The 17,733-nt window shown below is 54.0% G+C and overlaps 6 protein-coding genes across 6 annotated transcripts; 2 read left to right on the forward strand and 4 right to left on the reverse strand.

Annotated features, from left to right (window-relative positions):
* Window positions 1-370: 370 nt before the first annotated feature.
* Window positions 371-1,282, reverse strand: J4E90_004617 (uncharacterized protein; the record flags this gene model as incomplete). Its single annotated transcript, XM_051434181.1, has 3 exons — window positions 371-469; window positions 522-905; window positions 959-1,282. The coding sequence occupies 3 exons, from the start codon at window positions 1,280-1,282 to the stop codon at window positions 371-373; spliced, it is 807 nt and encodes a 268-aa protein (XP_051291437.1).
* A 1,067-nt stretch (window positions 1,283-2,349) lies between these two features.
* Window positions 2,350-3,273, reverse strand: J4E90_004618 (uncharacterized protein; the record flags this gene model as incomplete). The annotated part of the gene is made up of 1 exon (XM_051434182.1): window positions 2,350-3,273. One exon carries the CDS (start codon window positions 3,271-3,273, stop codon window positions 2,350-2,352), a length of 924 nt encoding a protein of 307 aa, XP_051291438.1.
* Window positions 3,274-4,690: 1,417 nt separating this feature from the next.
* On the forward strand, window positions 4,691-8,464 carry J4E90_004619 (uncharacterized protein; the record flags this gene model as incomplete). Its single annotated transcript, XM_051434183.1, has 5 exons — window positions 4,691-4,767; window positions 4,822-4,970; window positions 5,018-5,047; window positions 5,152-7,877; window positions 7,928-8,464. The coding sequence occupies 5 exons, from the start codon at window positions 4,691-4,693 to the stop codon at window positions 8,462-8,464; spliced, it is 3,519 nt and encodes a 1,172-aa protein (XP_051291439.1).
* A 594-nt stretch (window positions 8,465-9,058) lies between these two features.
* J4E90_004620 (uncharacterized protein) lies at window positions 9,059-9,632 on the reverse strand (the record flags this gene model as incomplete). The annotated part of the gene is made up of 2 exons (XM_051434184.1): window positions 9,059-9,368; window positions 9,505-9,632. The coding sequence occupies 2 exons, from the start codon at window positions 9,630-9,632 to the stop codon at window positions 9,059-9,061; spliced, it is 438 nt and encodes a 145-aa protein (XP_051291440.1).
* Window positions 9,633-12,354: 2,722 nt separating this feature from the next.
* J4E90_004621 (uncharacterized protein) lies at window positions 12,355-13,438 on the reverse strand (the record flags this gene model as incomplete). Its single annotated transcript, XM_051434185.1, has 6 exons — window positions 12,355-12,628; window positions 12,675-12,746; window positions 12,869-12,931; window positions 13,057-13,076; window positions 13,160-13,232; window positions 13,389-13,438. 6 exons carry the CDS (start codon window positions 13,436-13,438, stop codon window positions 12,355-12,357), a joined length of 552 nt encoding a protein of 183 aa, XP_051291441.1.
* Window positions 13,439-13,936: 498 nt separating this feature from the next.
* On the forward strand, window positions 13,937-17,678 carry ACR2 (DNA-directed RNA polymerase I subunit RPA2; the record flags this gene model as incomplete). The annotated part of the gene is made up of 3 exons (XM_051434186.1): window positions 13,937-13,974; window positions 14,045-17,151; window positions 17,206-17,678. 3 exons carry the CDS (start codon window positions 13,937-13,939, stop codon window positions 17,676-17,678), a joined length of 3,618 nt encoding a protein of 1,205 aa, XP_051291442.1.
* Between the last annotated feature and the right edge of the window lie 55 nt (window positions 17,679-17,733).

Genomic DNA, 17,733 nt, shown 5'->3' on the forward strand with positions numbered 1-17,733 from the left:
ATTTTCTTCAATAGCACCATCAGCTGCTTCTCAGAGCTTGGTCTGTCGTCATGACCCGTTCTCATAGAGCTGAACGTCTGGCAAAGCTGACCGAGGCTTCAGGCGCGTAAACGCGATAAACACTCACACATAGCAAAAGTCAGCTCTAGTAAACAAGTGTTTTCTATTCGCTTGTATAAGGAGTGTATAGCTAAATAACAGACAAATCCAAGGTAAATCCACAAAGAAGTAAAACCAATAACTAATGCCCACCAATCGCTCAAGAAATCTGAATCGCGCCGTCGCTATGTATGCTGCATTCGAACATGTCGTCCCGCCATATTACAACCTCCCGAGTTTATCTCAACGTGTTGTGACTTCCCCAGTATGTTTACTGTCCACACTTCGCCATGCAGGCTCTAGCATCACGGGCAAGGTTGGCAGGAAGCGAAGCACCGAACTCGTCAATGTTCTTGCTGTTGATTTGACCCTTCAAAACACGTTAGCATAACCTCCACACCATTCCGACAAGTTTAACCTACCGGGAAACCAAGCGTAGCATCCACAACCTCCGAATTAAGCGCAAAGAAGTTCTGCGCAATCTGGCTCGTACCAGGGTCCTCAGAGTTGAGCGCCGCCACAAAAGTCGCTGGCTTGCAGTTGTTGTTGAACTGGTAGTGAATGGAGCCTTGAGGGAAGACTGTAGCCTCGAAGGCGTTGAGGTACCCTGCGACTTCTGGGTTCTGCTTGGGTCCAACTAGTTGGTTCTCGAGGACGAAACCAAACTCCATCTTCTCGCCTTCGACGAGGGTGAGCATCTCGGTGGCGCGCGGGTGGACGTGGGGGGTGTTGATGCCGCAGGGCTCGAGGAAACCGACGGTGGTGGAGATGCCGAGACCGGTTAGGATGGGGAAGTTTCCGATGTTCTGGGAAGGGGATTAGTATAAGTTGTGTTGCTAAGGGGAATGTTTTGACTCACGGCTGCAATGGCAACACCACCCTCTGCGCCGGGAGGTGGCGCCGTGTTCCTGTCGAAAGTGAAGACGGTCGCCTTGCGGAGGTCGTCTCCCTGCAGGAGCTCAGGACCTTCAGGACCTTCTCCCACAGTCAAAAGCCTTTGGAAACGCTTGATGGCTGTAGGAGCGGTCAGGAGGTCGTCGAAGATGTCAGGCGTCGAAACAGGTGCTGCCGGGGCAGCAGGAGTGGAAGTAGCATTGTCCTGTCTCGCATGGATATGCTGAGGGAGTGCCTGAACAGCACCAAGAGCAAGCGAAGCAACGACGATGTTGGTGATGGTGAACATGATTACTGATTAAGAAGCGAAGGCTTGGATAGACAGTAAAGAAACAAGGAGATAATGGAAAGTAAAAGAGGAAAAGATGGAGATGGTAGTATGAGTTTCTTGGTTGTGTTGTAAGGAGATGATTCTCCAAGTGGGTGTTCTACGCTGCTTTACTTATACCTCCATTGTTCTCATCCGTCTTACCAGCACCTATCGGCTGTCCTGGACGGAAGTCACGATTCCGGAGGGCTGTACAGTACGGTGTTGACGCTTGCCGACTAATTGTGTACTTTCTTCAGCGAGGGATGCGATATGCTTAGACATCCTGGGGTCAAGAATAATCATTGGCTAGGATTCTCAAGTCGGTGCGACTATGTCTGGCGGTCCGTCAGCCTTACAGCGGGAGCGCTGATGGGGCGTGGATCTTGTGGGGGCGGTGTATTTCGGCGTCACGGCGTCGCTTGCACGAAATAGATGGGACAAAGGATGGAAATTACTTCTTGACGCTTGCGCTGATGAAGATGAAACGGCTAGAAAACTTGACCGTGCGGAGGGTTGATGATGCGTGTGCAATCTACCGGTGAACGTCTATAGTGAGGCTAGCCTTGGGGTAGTCTCGCGCGAGATGAGCTGCGTTTTGTGTGACTGAGGTCATTCGACTCGGCGCAGAGAACGGAAGGGCGAGCATCCGCGTCCTTTGAGAATGCGTGTTGCCTAACAGCTGGTGGTGAGTGGAGTTGGTCGCGTGCAAGTGGCCGTCAGCTTCCGCCGTTGACGCCTGGGCAGGTGGGCCTTCTGTTTACCTAAGGATGGCTAAGTTTAGCCCGCACTGACTCGCGAGACCAACGCGTCTCTAAGAACAAACTGCAACAAAGCCAGAGCCTAGACGCAGGTGAATTTCAAATGTGCATCTAGATCACGTCTCACGGTCTGGCGGGTGCTGAGCAATGTGCAGGTAAAAACAGATGCATTCAGAAAATAGTACGCTACGCTAAATCCAACAATCGACAGCAAGCGTGTCGCTCGTGAACGCAATGAGCTAAGAAAACAGCCGTAAGGTCATGGTAGTGGCCTCTAAGATTCGTCAATCATAATTCTGACACCTGGTCAGACTCAAACTCCATGTCCATCATGTTGTGGCCTCCCCAGAACGGCAGTTCGTCTAGAGTAAAGGCGTCATCACTAGGGATGGATGGCGGTCCCTTGGAGTGTAGCACCCTTCCTTCGTCGGGCTCCTCGACCTCCGCAATATTATTCGTGTTCGAAAAGCCACGGTCTTCGAAGATGAGCGAGCGTCGTCTAGGCCCTCGCACGCGGCGTCGCAGTCGGCGGGCGTTCTGGTCCCTGTCATCGAGAGGGTCATCGTCGGAGTAACTGCTGTCTCCTTCCACGCTCTGACTGTGGCTGCGCTTGAAGATGCCTGCGCTCCATCGTTTCTTCTTCTTCAGGTAAATGCGCTCTCTTTCCTCGTCTTCTGAAGTGTCTTCTTCGAGTTGCAACTCGTTCATTCTGGCGAGGATTGCTGCCTTTGTGCCGCTCCTTTCGCTCTTTGCATCTTCGCAATGGTCTGGTCGTACTACCTCTACGTCACAGTCGTAGCCTGGATCGCTGTCCAGTTCTTCGAGTACGAATTGGGCTTTCTCTACCCGACGCATCGGTATCGCCTCTTCTTGTTCACTTTCTTGATCCGATTCGCAATCCTCTTCAGAGTCGGTCTCGTATTCGGATCCCTCCAACGTTGTTGCCGGATAAGCTCTGTCGGACTCTGACGACATACGCGAGGATGCCGGGCACGATTGCGGGCGTGTGAAGCTGAAGTGATGGTCGTGTCCGATCGGTTCAATGTACTCCAGTGGAGGCGTCTGGATGAAGTTGCTTACGCGCCGATGTATTGGAGAGGTTTGGAATTTTGGTGGCGGGAAGCGACTAATGGTATGAGGAGTAGGCGTCATGGGTGGTGATTGCGGATGGCCGTTGAGCGCAGCGGCTGGCATTTCGTGGTGTGTTGCCATGGCCAGGAGGGTGTCGTGGTGATTTGACGGGGAAAGTTGCGTCAGGCTTGCTTGCAGCCAATTGCGATCGCGTACGTATCGATGATGTTTTCAGGTATTTGTGCTGACTTCTTAAGGGATCAAAGTCCGACAGGCGTGTCTGATCTTTGAAATACGGAAGAGGAGTTGCGTCGACTGTATCATTCTGGAGGTGGCCCGGGAGTGTTTTACTGGGATATCTGAGCGGCGAGCTCGAGCGGAGAGGTTGAGAGTTTTGACAAGTCGAACCCTGCAACGCCTTGGCTTATCGTGCAGGTAGAATTGGAGTACTATAGGCAGCAATGCAGGTAGCGTAGCTCGCAGATCGGTAACAGCCACAAAGTGCAGGTCAGCTCGGATGCGATGCGTCTGTGGTGATCGAATGGGAACGTTAAAGGGGAAGAAGAGTACTGGAGGAGGTATGAATTCCCTGCAGAGACAGAAATGTGTGCGGGCTGTCGCCAATTATCACCTGCGTTTCAGCGATGAGCTGGCCGGCCACGGAGCGGGTCTGCAGCATTGCTGCCCTTTGCATGCGCAGCATCAGTTTCCTCCATGACTCCGATGCTGCGTGTTTGCGAACGATTAGTCGCAACAGAGACTCGGGCAATCTACCTTGCGTCAGACAGGATGGATGCCCAATGAGGTCAGCGAGCAAAATTGTCCTGCACAGGGCGGGTAGGTAGGGTTGGCACTACGATGCCAGCTGGCACACGGAGTCGCATTGGTGAGTTCTGCGGGGCATCGTTGCAGGACGCCAGACCAGGGGAGCCGAGCCACGCAGCGGCGGCGAAATTGAGGTGAGGCAGCGTCAGGAAGTGAGGCTCTGCCTTACGGCAACTAGTGTGGGAACTCGAGGTTCGCTTGATATTGAAACAGGCCCCGAGCGCTTCAGACAGAGTTGAGGCGATGTCTGGCAGATCTCACGTGACCTTGGTGGGGAAAGCGCGCTAGAGACCAGGACGGTTAGGCGGTTAATCCGAATGTTGCGTGGCATGTCGAACATTAGCAAGAGCAGCTCACGCAGGCAGCAATACCAAAGATAATAGTCAACACCGTGTTTCTTTCTCCTTACCTTATACCCGTGTCTCTTCGCGCCTGCTGTCTCTTGCATTGAGGCCACTCTAGACGACAGTGAAGCTGCGGCTTCGTCCCCAATTCCGCCATGGCCTCCTCTCCCTCGATGTTGACCAAGGCAAGCAGCTCTCATCTGTGCGACCGTGTAGCTAGCTAATTCCGGGCAGTTTGAGTCCAAGTCTTCGCGTGCCAAAGGCATTGCCTTTCACCCCAAGAGGTAGCTCATTCCTACACCGCGCGGCTCCCTTCCCCTCTGACCGCTTCCAGGCCATGGATCCTTGTGTCGCTACACTCGTCGACTATCCAACTATGGGACTACCGCATGGGTACTCTTATAGATCGCTTCGAAGAACACGACGGGCCGGTCCGCGGCGTTGACTTCCACAAGACCCAGCCATTGTGAGCATTCCGGGGACAACTTGGGAGGGTCAGCAACATACTGAGACTGCACAGATTCGTGTCTGGTGGCGACGACTACAAGATCAAGGTCTGGTCATACCAGACTCGGCGATGTCTCTTCACATTGAACGGCCATTTGGACTACGTCCGGACCGTCTTCTTCCACCACGAGCTGCCATGGATATTGAGTAGTTCCGACGACCGTAAGCGCATGCTATGAGTTGGATGTGCAATCGCTAACACAAACCAGAGACCATTCGTATATGGAATTGGCAGAACCGTAAGTGACATCCTCCATTGCTGTTTGGTACACAACTAACTTCCATAGGATCACTGAGTAAGTCCGTCGCAATCTCTCGCAAAGACACACCTAACCCTCCGAAGTATGTACTATGACCGGTCATAACCACTACACCATGTGCGCGCAATTCCACCCGAAGGAAGACCTCATCGTTTCCGCCTCGCTCGATCAGTCGGTTCGTGTTTGGGATATCTCTGGGCTCAGGAAGAAGCACTCGGCACCACAAGCTATGTCATTCGAGGACCAGATGGCACGCGCGAACCAGAACCAGGCGGATATGTTCGGCAATACGGACGCGGTTGTCAAGTTCGTTCTTGAAGGTCACGACCGAGGTGTCAACTGGGTCGCATTCCACCCAACGCTCCCGCTGATCGTCTCCGCTGGTGATGATCGCCTCGTCAAGCTGTGGAGGATGTCAGAAACAAAGGCATGGGAGGTTGACACCTGCCGAGGACACTTCCAGAACGCGTCTGCGTGTCTGTTCCACCCACACCAGGACTTGATTCTGTCCGTTGGAGAAGACAAGACGATTCGCGTATGGGATCTCAACAGGCGTACATCTGTTCAGTCCTTCAAGCGCGAAAACGACCGCTTCTGGGTCATTGCAGCCCATCCTGAGATCAACCTGTTCGCTGCCGGTCACGACAACGGTGTGATGGTGTTCAAGCTGGAACGTGAGCGACCTGCGTCCGCGGTTTACCAGAACAACCTCTTCTACATCACCAAGGAGAAGCACGTCCGGTCTTACGACTTCCAGAAGAACATCGAGTCCCCATCGATGCTGTCTCTCAAGAAGCTGGGAAGCGCCTGGGTACCCCCACGAACACTGTCCTACAACCCTGCCGAACGCTCAATCTTGGTCACATCTCCGGCCGACAGCGGAACATATGAGCTGATCAGCCTTCCGCGCGACGCTTCAGGAGCGGTAGAACCGACCGACACCAAGCGCGGATCTGGTAGCTCGGCTGTATTCGTGGCTAGGAATCGATTTGCGGTCTTCAACCAGTCTAACCAACAGATCGACATCAAGGATCTCAGCAACTCCACTACCAAGACCATCAAGCCCCCGCACGGAACCACCGACATCTACTTTGGCGGCACCGGTAACCTGCTCTTGATCACCCCTACTTCCGTTGTTCTCTACGACATTCAGGCCAAGAAGAACCTCGCTGAGCTCTCTGTCAACGGCGTCAAGTACGTTGTCTGGTCATCAGATGGACTGCACGTCGCATTACTGAGCAAACACAATGTCACTATTGCGAACAAGAACCTGGAGCAAGTCAGCACTCTGCACGAGACTATCCGGATCAAGAGTGCAATCTTCGACGACACTGGTGTCCTTCTCTACTCCACGCTGAACCACATCAAGTATAGTTTGATGAACGGGGACAATGGTATTGTACGTACGCTGGAGCAAACAGTATACCTTGTGAGAGTCAAGGGTCGCAACGTATACTGCCTGGACCGTGCTGCGAAGCCCAAGATTCTTCAAATCGACCCCACCGAATATCGATTCAAGCTCGCCCTGGTCAAGCGCAACTACGACGAGATGCTCAACATCATAAAGACTTCAAGTTTGGTTGGACAGAGCATCATCTCCTACCTCCAGAAGAAGGGCTATCCCGAAATTGCCCTTCAATTCGTGCAAGATCCTCAGACACGTTTCGAGCTTGCTATTGAGTGCGGCAATCTAGAGGTTGCAGTCGAGATGGCCAAGCAGCTTGACCGACCAAAGCTCTGGCAACGGCTGAGCACCGAAGCTCTAGCACACGGTAACCACCAGACCGTAGAGATGACCTACCAGAAGCTGCGCAACTTCGACAAGCTATCATTTCTATACCTCACTACCGGAGATCAGGACAAGTTGAAGCGCATGGCTAAGATCGCAGAACACCGCGGTGACATGACGGCACGGTTCCAGAACGCGCTCTATTTGGGAGACGTACAAAACCGGATAGAGATGTTCCAGGAGCTTGATCTATACCCCCTGGCATATGCCACTGCCAAGGCACAAGGTCTCGACGAACAGGCACAGTCGATACTGGAAGCTGCCGGTGTATCGGAGGAGCAGATCAACCTCCCTTCAATAGGTGCTCCTTCGGCGCCTGCCAAGCCTATCGTGCCTACTCACAAAGCCAACTGGCCAACACGCGCAGCTTCTTCGACTGTATTTGAAAAGGCTCTCCAAGGCGAAGTAGAAGGCATTGGTTCCGACGAGCCAACAGCAAACGGCTTTGGCGACGAGGGTCTTATGGGCGACGCCGAGCCTACTCGTGCGGCTGCTGAACTCGGAGGCGGCGAGGACGACGATATCGGTGGCTGGGACATGGGTGACGATGGCGATGTGGAGGCAGACGACGACTTCGTCGAGGTTGAGGGTGCTGATGCTGGTGCAGGAAGCAGCGAAGCTGATTTCTGGGCACGCAACTCACCCTTGGCGGCGGATCACATTGCTGCAGGATCGTTCGATACTGCCATGCAGTTACTGAACCGACAGGTTGGTGCTGTCAATTTCGCTCCTCTCGAAGAGCGCTTCCAGGAGATCTACCAAGCCACGCGAACTTATTTGCCAGCGACACCAAACATGCCTTCGCTGGTCAACTACGTACGGAGAACAGTAGACGAGACCGATTCGCGCAAGATCCTGCCCATCATCCCACGCGATCTGGAGTCGTCATTATCGGCAGACTTGACCGCTGGCAAGCAGTTCTTGCAAAAGAACAAATTGGAGGAGGGTGTCGCAGTCCTTAAGAGCCTATTGCAGCTTATCATGGTCAACGTCGTCTCATCCCAAGCTGAGTTTTCTGATGTAAGTTTTACAGATATATATCCAGCCAACGCACACTAACATTAATGTAGGCTAAGAAGGCAATCAACACGGCGACGCAATACATTCTTGCTATGTCTATCGAATTGGAGCGCCGCAAACTGCTCAACGGCGCTACCGACATCTCCGCCCTCTCCGACGCGGACAAGAAGCGCGCCCTCGAACTCTCTGCCTACTTCACTGTCCCAGACCTTGAGGGTCCCCACAACTCGATCCCTCTCTCAGCAGCCATGATGTTTGCCCACAAGAACAAGCAGCTCAACACGGCGCTGAACTTTGCCAACGCTTTGCTCGACCGCACCGGCAACGCCAAGATGAAGGAGCAAGCTAACCGTGTCAAGACGGTCGCCGAGAGAAACCCCAGCGACGTCATCGAGATTGACTTTGACCAATTCGCCGACTTCGATATTTGCGCGGCTAGCTTCACACCCATCTACAGCGGCATGCCTTCTGTCACCAGCCCATACAGCGGTGCCAAGTACCACGCCAGGTACAAGGGCACAGTGTGCAGGATCGACGGCATCACACAGATCGGTGCGCCGGCTAGTGGTTTGAGGTTGGTGGGTTAGATTGGTTGGAAGTGAGAGATCAGGGCTTGGAGAATAGGTAGCATTGCAGGATCGTTTGAAAAGGTGTATGCTTAGCGTGTTCATATACTCTTTTTACGAATGTCTGGTGTTGCCTGTGAGTTCAGTTGGACGGAACTACGCAGAGTATTGAAAATGGGAGGCGGATGCAACGTGAATCGATGGAATGAATACATGCAGCTTTTATCCTTGAACACCCGCGACCACAATGTGATGATGGAAATCCGTACTGGGCTAGCTGCATTGTTCATGCGTTAATCTTATAATGAGCAACACGTGTGCACGAACAGGCATCCTGAGCAGTCTGCGGTGTAGGAAGTCTTAGTATTCCGTATAATGGTAGATTACAACTTCCACATGAACAACAGAAGAAGAACTAATAGCATTAAGCGTAAAAGAGGTATCAAGCGTGTGATTCAATGAAGGAAACCATCCTATTCCCTCCTCGCGAGTTCATCTCAAGTCGTAACGCGAATCAAGCCTCACGGTATCCGTAACGCCTTTCAAGCTCGACTCAATTTATCGAGCCCATCTCAATCTCCTCATCTCCCTACCATCTCCCATCTCTTCATCTCCCTAAACCTTAGCCGGCGGCGGCCCCGGCGGCGGCGCATACCCGCCTCCATACGTCGGCTGCGGACTCTGCAGCTCGACGCCGTTTTGCTGACCGTAGTAGCCCTGGTTTGCGCCTCCGCCGCCGTAGTAACCTCCGTTGTTGTTATTGGTGGTAGCGGCGGAGTAAGGCGGCGCGGGGTTGTGTTGATTGTTGTAGTAGGGTGCAGTGGTGTTTTGGCCGTAGGCGTTGTTGTTGCCGGGGCGCGCGGCCCAGCCTGTGCCGTAGAAGGGTTGGCGGCCGGCTTTGCGGCGGCGGCGGGCGGTTAGGCAGCTGTGTGGGGTGTCAGAAGGGGGGGTTGAGGTGGTGTTGGGCGGTTGGGTGTGGGTGGATGGGATGGGTGGGTGAGTGGGTTGGAGAAAGGAAGGGATGGAGGAGAGGTGGATAGATGGATGGTTGGGGGACTTACGAGCATAGTACGAAGAGGAGGAGGAAGCCCAAGACGACGACTACGAGGACGACCCAGCGAACCCAGTTATTCCATGCTGAATTGCAGCGGTAGTAGCCCCGGCTGTTGCTATAGCACGTCCTAGCCATGGCGTGTTAGAAGCTATGTTCGTGTGTTTGTGTGTCGCGTCGCAAAGTGTCTCTCGATCAATTGACAGTAGTGTGATGCGCGAGTGTACTTGGTACGAAAGCGCAAAAAGTGGAGTGATGAAAGTGTGATACGTTCAAGTGGTTGAAGAACAAGAGACAAAAGAACGGAAGCAGCGTATTAAGTCCAAGAAAACTCGTGGCAAGGGCCACACACAAGGCAGGCCATCTAGCAGTACGCAGATGCCGAGTGATGCGGGCGCCAGGCTGGGCGCAGTGACGTTGTGACGTCGTCTGTCGCAAACACCCGTCTGCACCAACGCGAAGCCAGGACCAAGCCGATCCGTTGATCCACCAAGCGTGCCTTTTCCCCAGAAAATTCATGGACTAACTGCGCCGCTGCACAGCTAAAGTGTGTCGCACAGCCACTTTGCAGAGAATGATGGACGAGGAGAGATGGAGGATGACGACGATGAGCGCATGGAATTCAACGTACCTGTCGCCATAATCTGGCCCGTAGTACTGTCTCGTACGGTAGGGAGTGTGGTGCGGATGCGCGATCTCGAGGTCTACCATGATCGATATTCAAATCTGTGTTTTATAGAGATATGCGACGATTGTTTCAATTGCTGGAAATAATAGAAGTTCAGAAAGATGCGACGGAGATGGGATGGAACGAATCCGCAGGAAGAACAGGGTTCTGGCTGACTGCTTATGACGATATCCGCTCAACACGGACATGATGTGTCTTTGGGCGTTGGTGCTCAGCCACAATTCAGCCAAGAACGCTGCCCTGAGTATGGCTTAGGGCCCGCATTCTAGGCTTTAAACGGGTAAAGCGGAGACGGGAGGGCCAAGTTGGTGACGATTACGATGCGTGCTTTGGGCTTATTGGGTAGCTTGGAGAGGCTTTTTGGTACTCGTGTACTGCTGATTGTGGGTGAGGAGGCGCAGTGGAGATGGATGACGGCCTACCCGGGTTCTAGCTTGTTCGAGAAGATGAGATGGGAGGATTGTGCGGCGAAATGTCGTGCTGCGCATGGTGTTCGGATGGATTTTGATTAGTAGGGTAAGACTTTGGAAGGAGTTTGGTCGGCCGACGGTGGTTATTGGGGATCACGAGGGCTGCTGCGCCTGTTGCTTTCGCAATGTTGTTGTCGAGTCTGGGCGGAGGGTACGTATTTCAGCCTCTTCTTGGTTCCAGTGGTTCCGAGACATTGCTCTTTGCTCGGGTCAGCAGTGCGCATGAGATTTTGCGTTGCGTGGTCGTTCAGCCGTTGACATCGTGAGATGGGTACATTGCACGTCTTGTACGGTACTTGAGGTGTGTAATCGAGGGTGGTGTGTTCTTTGTATCACCAAGGTTGTCTAACTAGAATCTTTGCGACTTATGTCTTCAGTGATGATGATGCCGCGTGAGTCTTCCAGACAGAATTAACTATCAACAACCACATTACATCTTGCCGGATGCTTCAACATGTAATGCTTCGCAACGCAATCCTCTCACAATTGGCGTTCCGTGCAAACTTCCTCACAAACGTAGCATCAAGTACTGTACCTCAACCCCATCAACCCTAACCCCACCCCACCCCTCACCCTCAGCGCCACACCCACCGTCCCCGACGCCACGAACTCTCAATCCATACCATCCCCATCCCCATCGCAACATCCCACCCACTTCCCCGTGCACCCCTCCAGCTCATCGGCTGCCAATCCATCCTGCCATTCCACTCCCAGCTCTGCGACAAGGGTTCGCATTGCTGTCGCCGCCGTCTGACCAATCAGACGGGCTCTGCTCAGGATTCCCTGGGAGGCGCTAATGCAGGATGAGTTGTTCAATTGTTCATGGCCATGGATTTTGCTTGGGTCCCACCCCGTTTTTCTGCCAGCGCGGTGCGTGAGTTGTGCGAATAATTTAGTTGTTTGTTCTCTTCTTTCCTTTCGGTGCATTGATCCTCTTCTTCTTTCCCCCACCGGCGTCGCGGTGACTTGTTCTTTTCGTTGCAATGTTTGGCGCGAGGTGCTACTTCCGCGGCGCTACCATGTACCGGAGTCATTGAGCTGCGTGCAACACGGGATTTGGAAGACCATGCCGCTGGAGAGAGGAGTCACCACGAGCCTCGACAAGCCTTCGCACGCAATTGCGCTGGAGTCCTCGACAAACATCAGTCCAAACAGTTTGTCAATTCCAAGCTGGATGCCGCGCACCTGCACACGAGGCACGCGAAAGTCACGAGCACGAGGACAGCATTGGCGACACATGACAGAGACGAGGATACCATTATACCGCTGCAACTCAGGTCACTCCCCATGGAGCCGAACAAGAGACGAAGCGCGCGCAACCATACATGTCAATCATACCTGGACCAAAATCTTCCGTCTTTTCTTAGCCGCTACGTCTTCGCTGGAAATCGAAACAAAGAGGATGATACAGGATGGGGAAGGGGCAGTCGCCGTCATAATGATATGAGAAGAAGTAAATGTGTCGAGCTGGGGAACTGGAATGGCCATCGCTAGCCTGCAGAGCGATCTGCCCGTCTTTTCTTCCATCAAGTCGTAAGAATCATTAAAGATGTCATGTAAAGCTGACGACCGTAATTCGTAAGAACGTAGGCACGTCGGCGTCGTGAAGTTGCGAAAACACCAAACCCAGTCGAATGCGTTGCGAGCGGCACCTGACCGTCGCGGTCACGTTACGTCGACCGAATACGAACAACATAATACCTCACTTGCTGGCTCGGGCAATCAACCACTGGAGAACGGCATCGAGGTTGGTTTCCTCCTTTGCGCTGATGCCGTAGCAGCTCACTTCCCGGTGCGACACTGATTTGAGGTCCAGCGCCTCGATCAGCTCGTCGACGGAAAGCTTGTTGGGCAAGTCGGACTTGTTGCCCAAGACGAGAAGAGGAATGCCCTCCAGCGCAGGCTTCTCCAGTAGGAGCTTCAGTTCCTCGCCAGCGACGGGTAGAGCCTCCTTGTCAGCGGAGTCGACGATGAACCTATGACGATAAGCGACACCCCACCATCACATGAGAGCAGACGTACACGATAGCGTTCACACCGCGGCAGTATCGCTCCCACATGGAACGGAACCTAGGTTGGCCTCCGAGATCCCAACTGTTGCCGCTGGTCAGCAGGTGCGCCTCGAGGCTAGTAGATTGCGCTGCACCCCGCAAGGCTGGGCTTGGCGCTGCAAGAGCCGGACATGCGTGACCAGGGAGAAGATGGAAGGCACTCACCACTTCAAGGTTACATGACCTTTCTGGACACGCTTCATATTGAAGCCAACCGTCGGGATGGAGCTAGAGCCAGTCAGCGCAGGGCCCGACTACGATGGCGCCCGAGGTTGCGCAAAGCAGTAGCATCGGGACACGGATGAAACAACGTCGCCGCCGGCTTGCGCAACTCGGGACGGATGTAGACCTACTCGACAGTAAACTCTCCTCCCTAGAACAGATGGGTCAGCTCGCAGTCATCAAAGTTGATGATGTTGATGCAGGAGGGTCTTTCCGCATCAGGAAGATACTCACCGCCAGAACTCTCAACAGCGAAGTCTTGCCAGCGTTTTGCAACCCGATCATGGTAATGTCCATCTCAGTCGCCCTGGATGGTATCGCATGTCAGCAGGAGCGCCATGTTATCGTCGCCCGTGAGTTTGCTTTTTCTTGGGCGGAAGCTGAACAGTTGGGCGAGTATCAAATGGCGCATCAGGCAGCCAGGTGGGCATTGGGGTCAGTAGAAAAGGACAGGTAGGCATACCAGAACAGGCGGAGCAGCCAGTCGTAGATGCGGCGGAAGAGGTTCGCCATGGCCGTCGTCAGGGCAGGGGCTGACTCGGTGGTGTTGTCGTCTGGTCGGGAGGAGTGGTGATGTACGGGCGATGGAGGGAAGTCTGGGAACCTTGATCCTTGCTGCGGGGCATGTAGTAGGCGCGATCGCCGTAGTCTTAGCAACAGCAACAGGCAAATGGACAACGTCTCCTTCGATGCGTCGGGGGGCAAAGAGCGCAGGCAATGCCGTGAGGAAGTAGAGAGCAGAGCTGTGCCGCCCTAAGGAAAGCCCGGAGTGGTTCACGCTGCAGCAGAGTGATGGAGCCGCCGCGGCGTGTGACTTTGGCCAGCGCGCTAGCAGGGGTGGCCCAACCATGGATCGGACTAGTCTAGTAAAAAAGTTCGAGCGCAGTGTCGCATCTTCAATCGCGCTGCAGCTTGCGACCGCGACACTCACATTCTTTAATACTATACTGCGCATGCCGCTACAGATTGCGCCCTAATCATCTATTCACCGTACAAGCCGCATACGGAATCATGGCGCCTCCCGCACGGGCCGACAGCCCTCAGGAATGGTCGACCAAGGCAAGAGAGCACTCTCGACACAACTATACCAGGCTAACATGCGCAGTTTGATACCCTCAGGCGGCACGACCTGTTCCGCAACCCCCCCAAGGACAAGACGGCATACCCTATGCTTGCTGCTGCGGTCGATCCCCACATCAACTCGTTCAACACCATCTTCACCCGCGGCGGCCAACTTGACCAGGGCATAAAAGACATTGGCACCAAGATCTTTGTCGATGGCGACCCATACGCAGCCCCCGAAGACGCAGGCCAGAGGAACCGTCTCTACCTGCGCATATCAGAGGTCTTCCTCGACAAGCCCATTCTGCCACCTTCGAACAAGGTCGCGCTCAAGAACCGCAACATTTATCCCGCCGAGGCCCGCGAACGACATGCGTCATACCGCGGCAAGATGCGCGCACGACTGGAGTGGAGGGTCAACAACGGAGACTGGAACGAGGATGTTGTGGATCTCGGCGGCATACCCGTCATGCTGAGATCGAACCGCTGCCAGCTGGAAGGCATGTCGCCAGCGCAGTTGGTCAAGGCGAAAGAAGAGTCTGACGAGCTGGGTGGTTACTTCATCGTCAACGGCATCGAGAAGATTATCCGTCTCCTCCAGGTCAACCGTCGCAACTACCCCATGGCCATCAAGCGCGGCGCCTTCACCAACCGTGGCCCCGGTTACACCCAGTTCGGTATCACGCTCAGATCGATGCGACCCGACCAGACCTCGCAAACGAACGCCCTGCACTACCTCAGCGACGGCAACGTCAACTTCCGTTTCTCATGGCGCAAGTCAGAATACCTGGTTCCCATCGTCATGGTGATGAAGGCTCTGGTCGAGACGAATGACCGCGAAATTTTCGAGGGTTTGGTCGGTGCAGCCGGTTCCGAAGGTCTTGAAGAGAAGCAGTTCGTCACCGACCGAGTAGAGCTGCTACTCCGCACATACAAGGTCTACGGGCTACACACCAAGGCGAAGACGCGGGCATATCTGGGTGGAAAGTTCAAGATTGTACTTGGTCTGCCCGCCGACGTCGCCGACGAGGAGGCCGGTACGGAATTCCTCCGCAAGATCGTATTACCCCATCTAGGCTGCGTCAACGTCACACCAGCTCAGGATGCCGACAAGTTCAGGATGCTTCTCTTCATGACCAGGAAACTCTACGCTTTGGTCGAAGGCGACTGCGCTGTCGACAACCCCGATGCTGTACAATTCCAAGAGATCCTACTAGGCGGACAACTCTACGGCATGATCTTGAAAGAGAAGCTAGAAGAGTGGCTGAACAGCTTCCAACTTGTGCTAAGGGAGTGGGGAAGGAAGAACGAGTACAAGCCTTTCACATCCCAGGACTTCACCAAGGACTGGAACTCCAAGATCCTCCGACGGACAAACATGAACCTCGGACAAGCTTTGGAATACTTCCTCAGTACTGGTAATCTTGTCAGTCCAACGGGTCTGGATCTGCAGCAAACTTCTGGATACGTCGTGGTCGCTGAGAAACTGAACTTCCCTCGTTTCATTTCACATTTTAGGATGGTGCATCGAGGTGCCTTCTTCGCACAACTGAAGACAACAACTGTTCGAAAGCTACTTCCTGAGGCGTGGGGATTCATGTGCCCTGTACATACTCCGGATGGATCGCCCTGTGGACTTCTCAACCATTTCGCGCACAAGTGCAAGATCGCGACTTCCAACGTCGATGTCTCGACGATTCCCAACCTTGTTGCACAACTAGGCGTATCGAGCAAGTCAGCCGCCTCTCTCGAAGCGAGTGTGGTTGTACAACTGGACGGTCGTGTCCTAGGCTTCTGCTCGCCCAAGCAGGCCAAGACCATCGCCGATACGCTCCGTTACTGGAAGGTCGAAGGCTCGCACAACGTGCCATTAGAGATGGAGATTGGTTTCATTCCCGGATCTAACGGCGGCCAATACCCCGGCGTCTACCTCTTCTCACAAAGCTCTCGAATGTACCGACCAGTCAAGTACCTGCCTCTCGGCAAGCTCGACTACGTAGGACCTTTTGAGCAACCCTACATGTCCATCGCCTGCACAGATGCCGAGATCGTTTCTGGCGATTCGACGCACGTCGAGTTTGATCCAACGAACATCTTCAGTATCATCGCCAACCAAACGCCTTTCTCGGATTTCAACCAATCGCCCCGTAACATGTACCAGTGTCAGATGGGTAAACAATCGATGGGTACACCAGGAACTGCTACAGCATACCGAACCGATAACAAGACCTACCGCCTACAGACCGGTCAAACACCAATCGCCAGAGCTCCGCTTCACAACGAATACGGCATGGACAACTTTCCCAACGGAATGAACGCCGTCGTTGCTGTCATCTCCTACACCGGATACGACATGGACGACGCTATGATCTTGAACAAATCTTCACACGAGCGCGGTTTTGGCCACGGAACCGTATACAAGACAAAGATCTGCGACCTCGAGGAAGGCAACCGAAAGAGCCGTGCAGCGAGGTCAGTGACCAAGTTGTTCGGGTTTGCCCCTGAGGGCTTGGTCAAGGCCGCATCCAAAGAGACTCTCGACGAGGATGGTCTTCCACGAGTTGGCACCATGCTGCGCCACGGCGACGTTATTGCCGCATGGCACATTGTTTCGTACGACGCAGCGACCGGCGAGTACGTTAATCGCGACGGCCAAACACAGTTCTTCAAATACAAGGACGATGAACTCGCCTTCGTGGAAGAGGTCCGCATCATCGGAGCCGAGGACGGAACCCAACCCTGCCAAAAGCTCAGCATAAAACTGCGCATTCCCCGTTCTCCCGTTGTCGGTGACAAGTTCTCTTCCCGTCACGGACAGAAGGGTGTCGTCAGTCAAAAGTTCCCCACACCAGACATGCCCTTCTCTGAGAGCGGCATGCAACCCGACGTCATCATCAACCCCCACGCCTTCCCCTCACGTATGACAATCGGTATGTTCGTCGAGTCGCTAGCCGGAAAGTCCGGAGCACTCCACGGCATGGCCCAAGATTCAACGCCTTTCCGTTTCGACGAGCAAAATACGGCCGTCGACTACTTCGGCCACCAGCTTAAAAAGGCAGGCTACAACTACTACGGCAACGAGCCCATGTACTCAGGTATCACGGGCCAAGAACTCCACGCAGACATCTACATCGGTGTGGTCTACTACCAACGTCTCCGTCACAGTAAGTATTTCCAAATCACAATTCTTCACACGCGTTTACTAACAACACCCCTAGTGGTAAACGATAAGTTCCAAGCCAGAACCACCGGCCCCGTCGTCTCCACAACCGGCCAACCCATCAAAGGACGCAGCAAGGGCGGTGGTATCCGTGTCGGAGAAATGGAGCGCGACTCCCTGCTTGCCCACGGCACAGCCTTCCTGCTGCAAGACCGCTTGATGAACTGTTCCGACTACACGAAAGCTTCCATATGCCGTACTTGCGGCTCTTTCCTCAGCACTACACCTACCGTTGCTGAGTACGGCCGTAAGAAGGATAGGAGCGGCAAGGATCTCACGATTAGGTGTAGGCGGTGTGCGGTGCTGGCGGATGCGAATAGCAGTAAAGCCGATTTGTGGATGGATGCGCAGGGCATGCGGTATAGTGGTGGTGAGGATGTGGCGGTCGTGGCGGTGCCGGGTGTGCTCAAGTTTTTGGACATTGAGCTGGCTAGTATGGGTGTGAGGCTGAAGTTCAATGTTGGTCCGTAAAGGAAGGAACATTAGTGGGGTATGAGAAGGATCAACGACACGAGAGGACGTTTGT

Source organism: Alternaria incomplexa (assembly GCF_024043165.1).
Source record: "Alternaria incomplexa strain BMP 0042 chromosome Unknown scaffold_6, whole genome shotgun sequence".
Lineage (NCBI taxonomy): Eukaryota > Fungi > Ascomycota > Dothideomycetes > Pleosporales > Pleosporaceae > Alternaria > Alternaria incomplexa.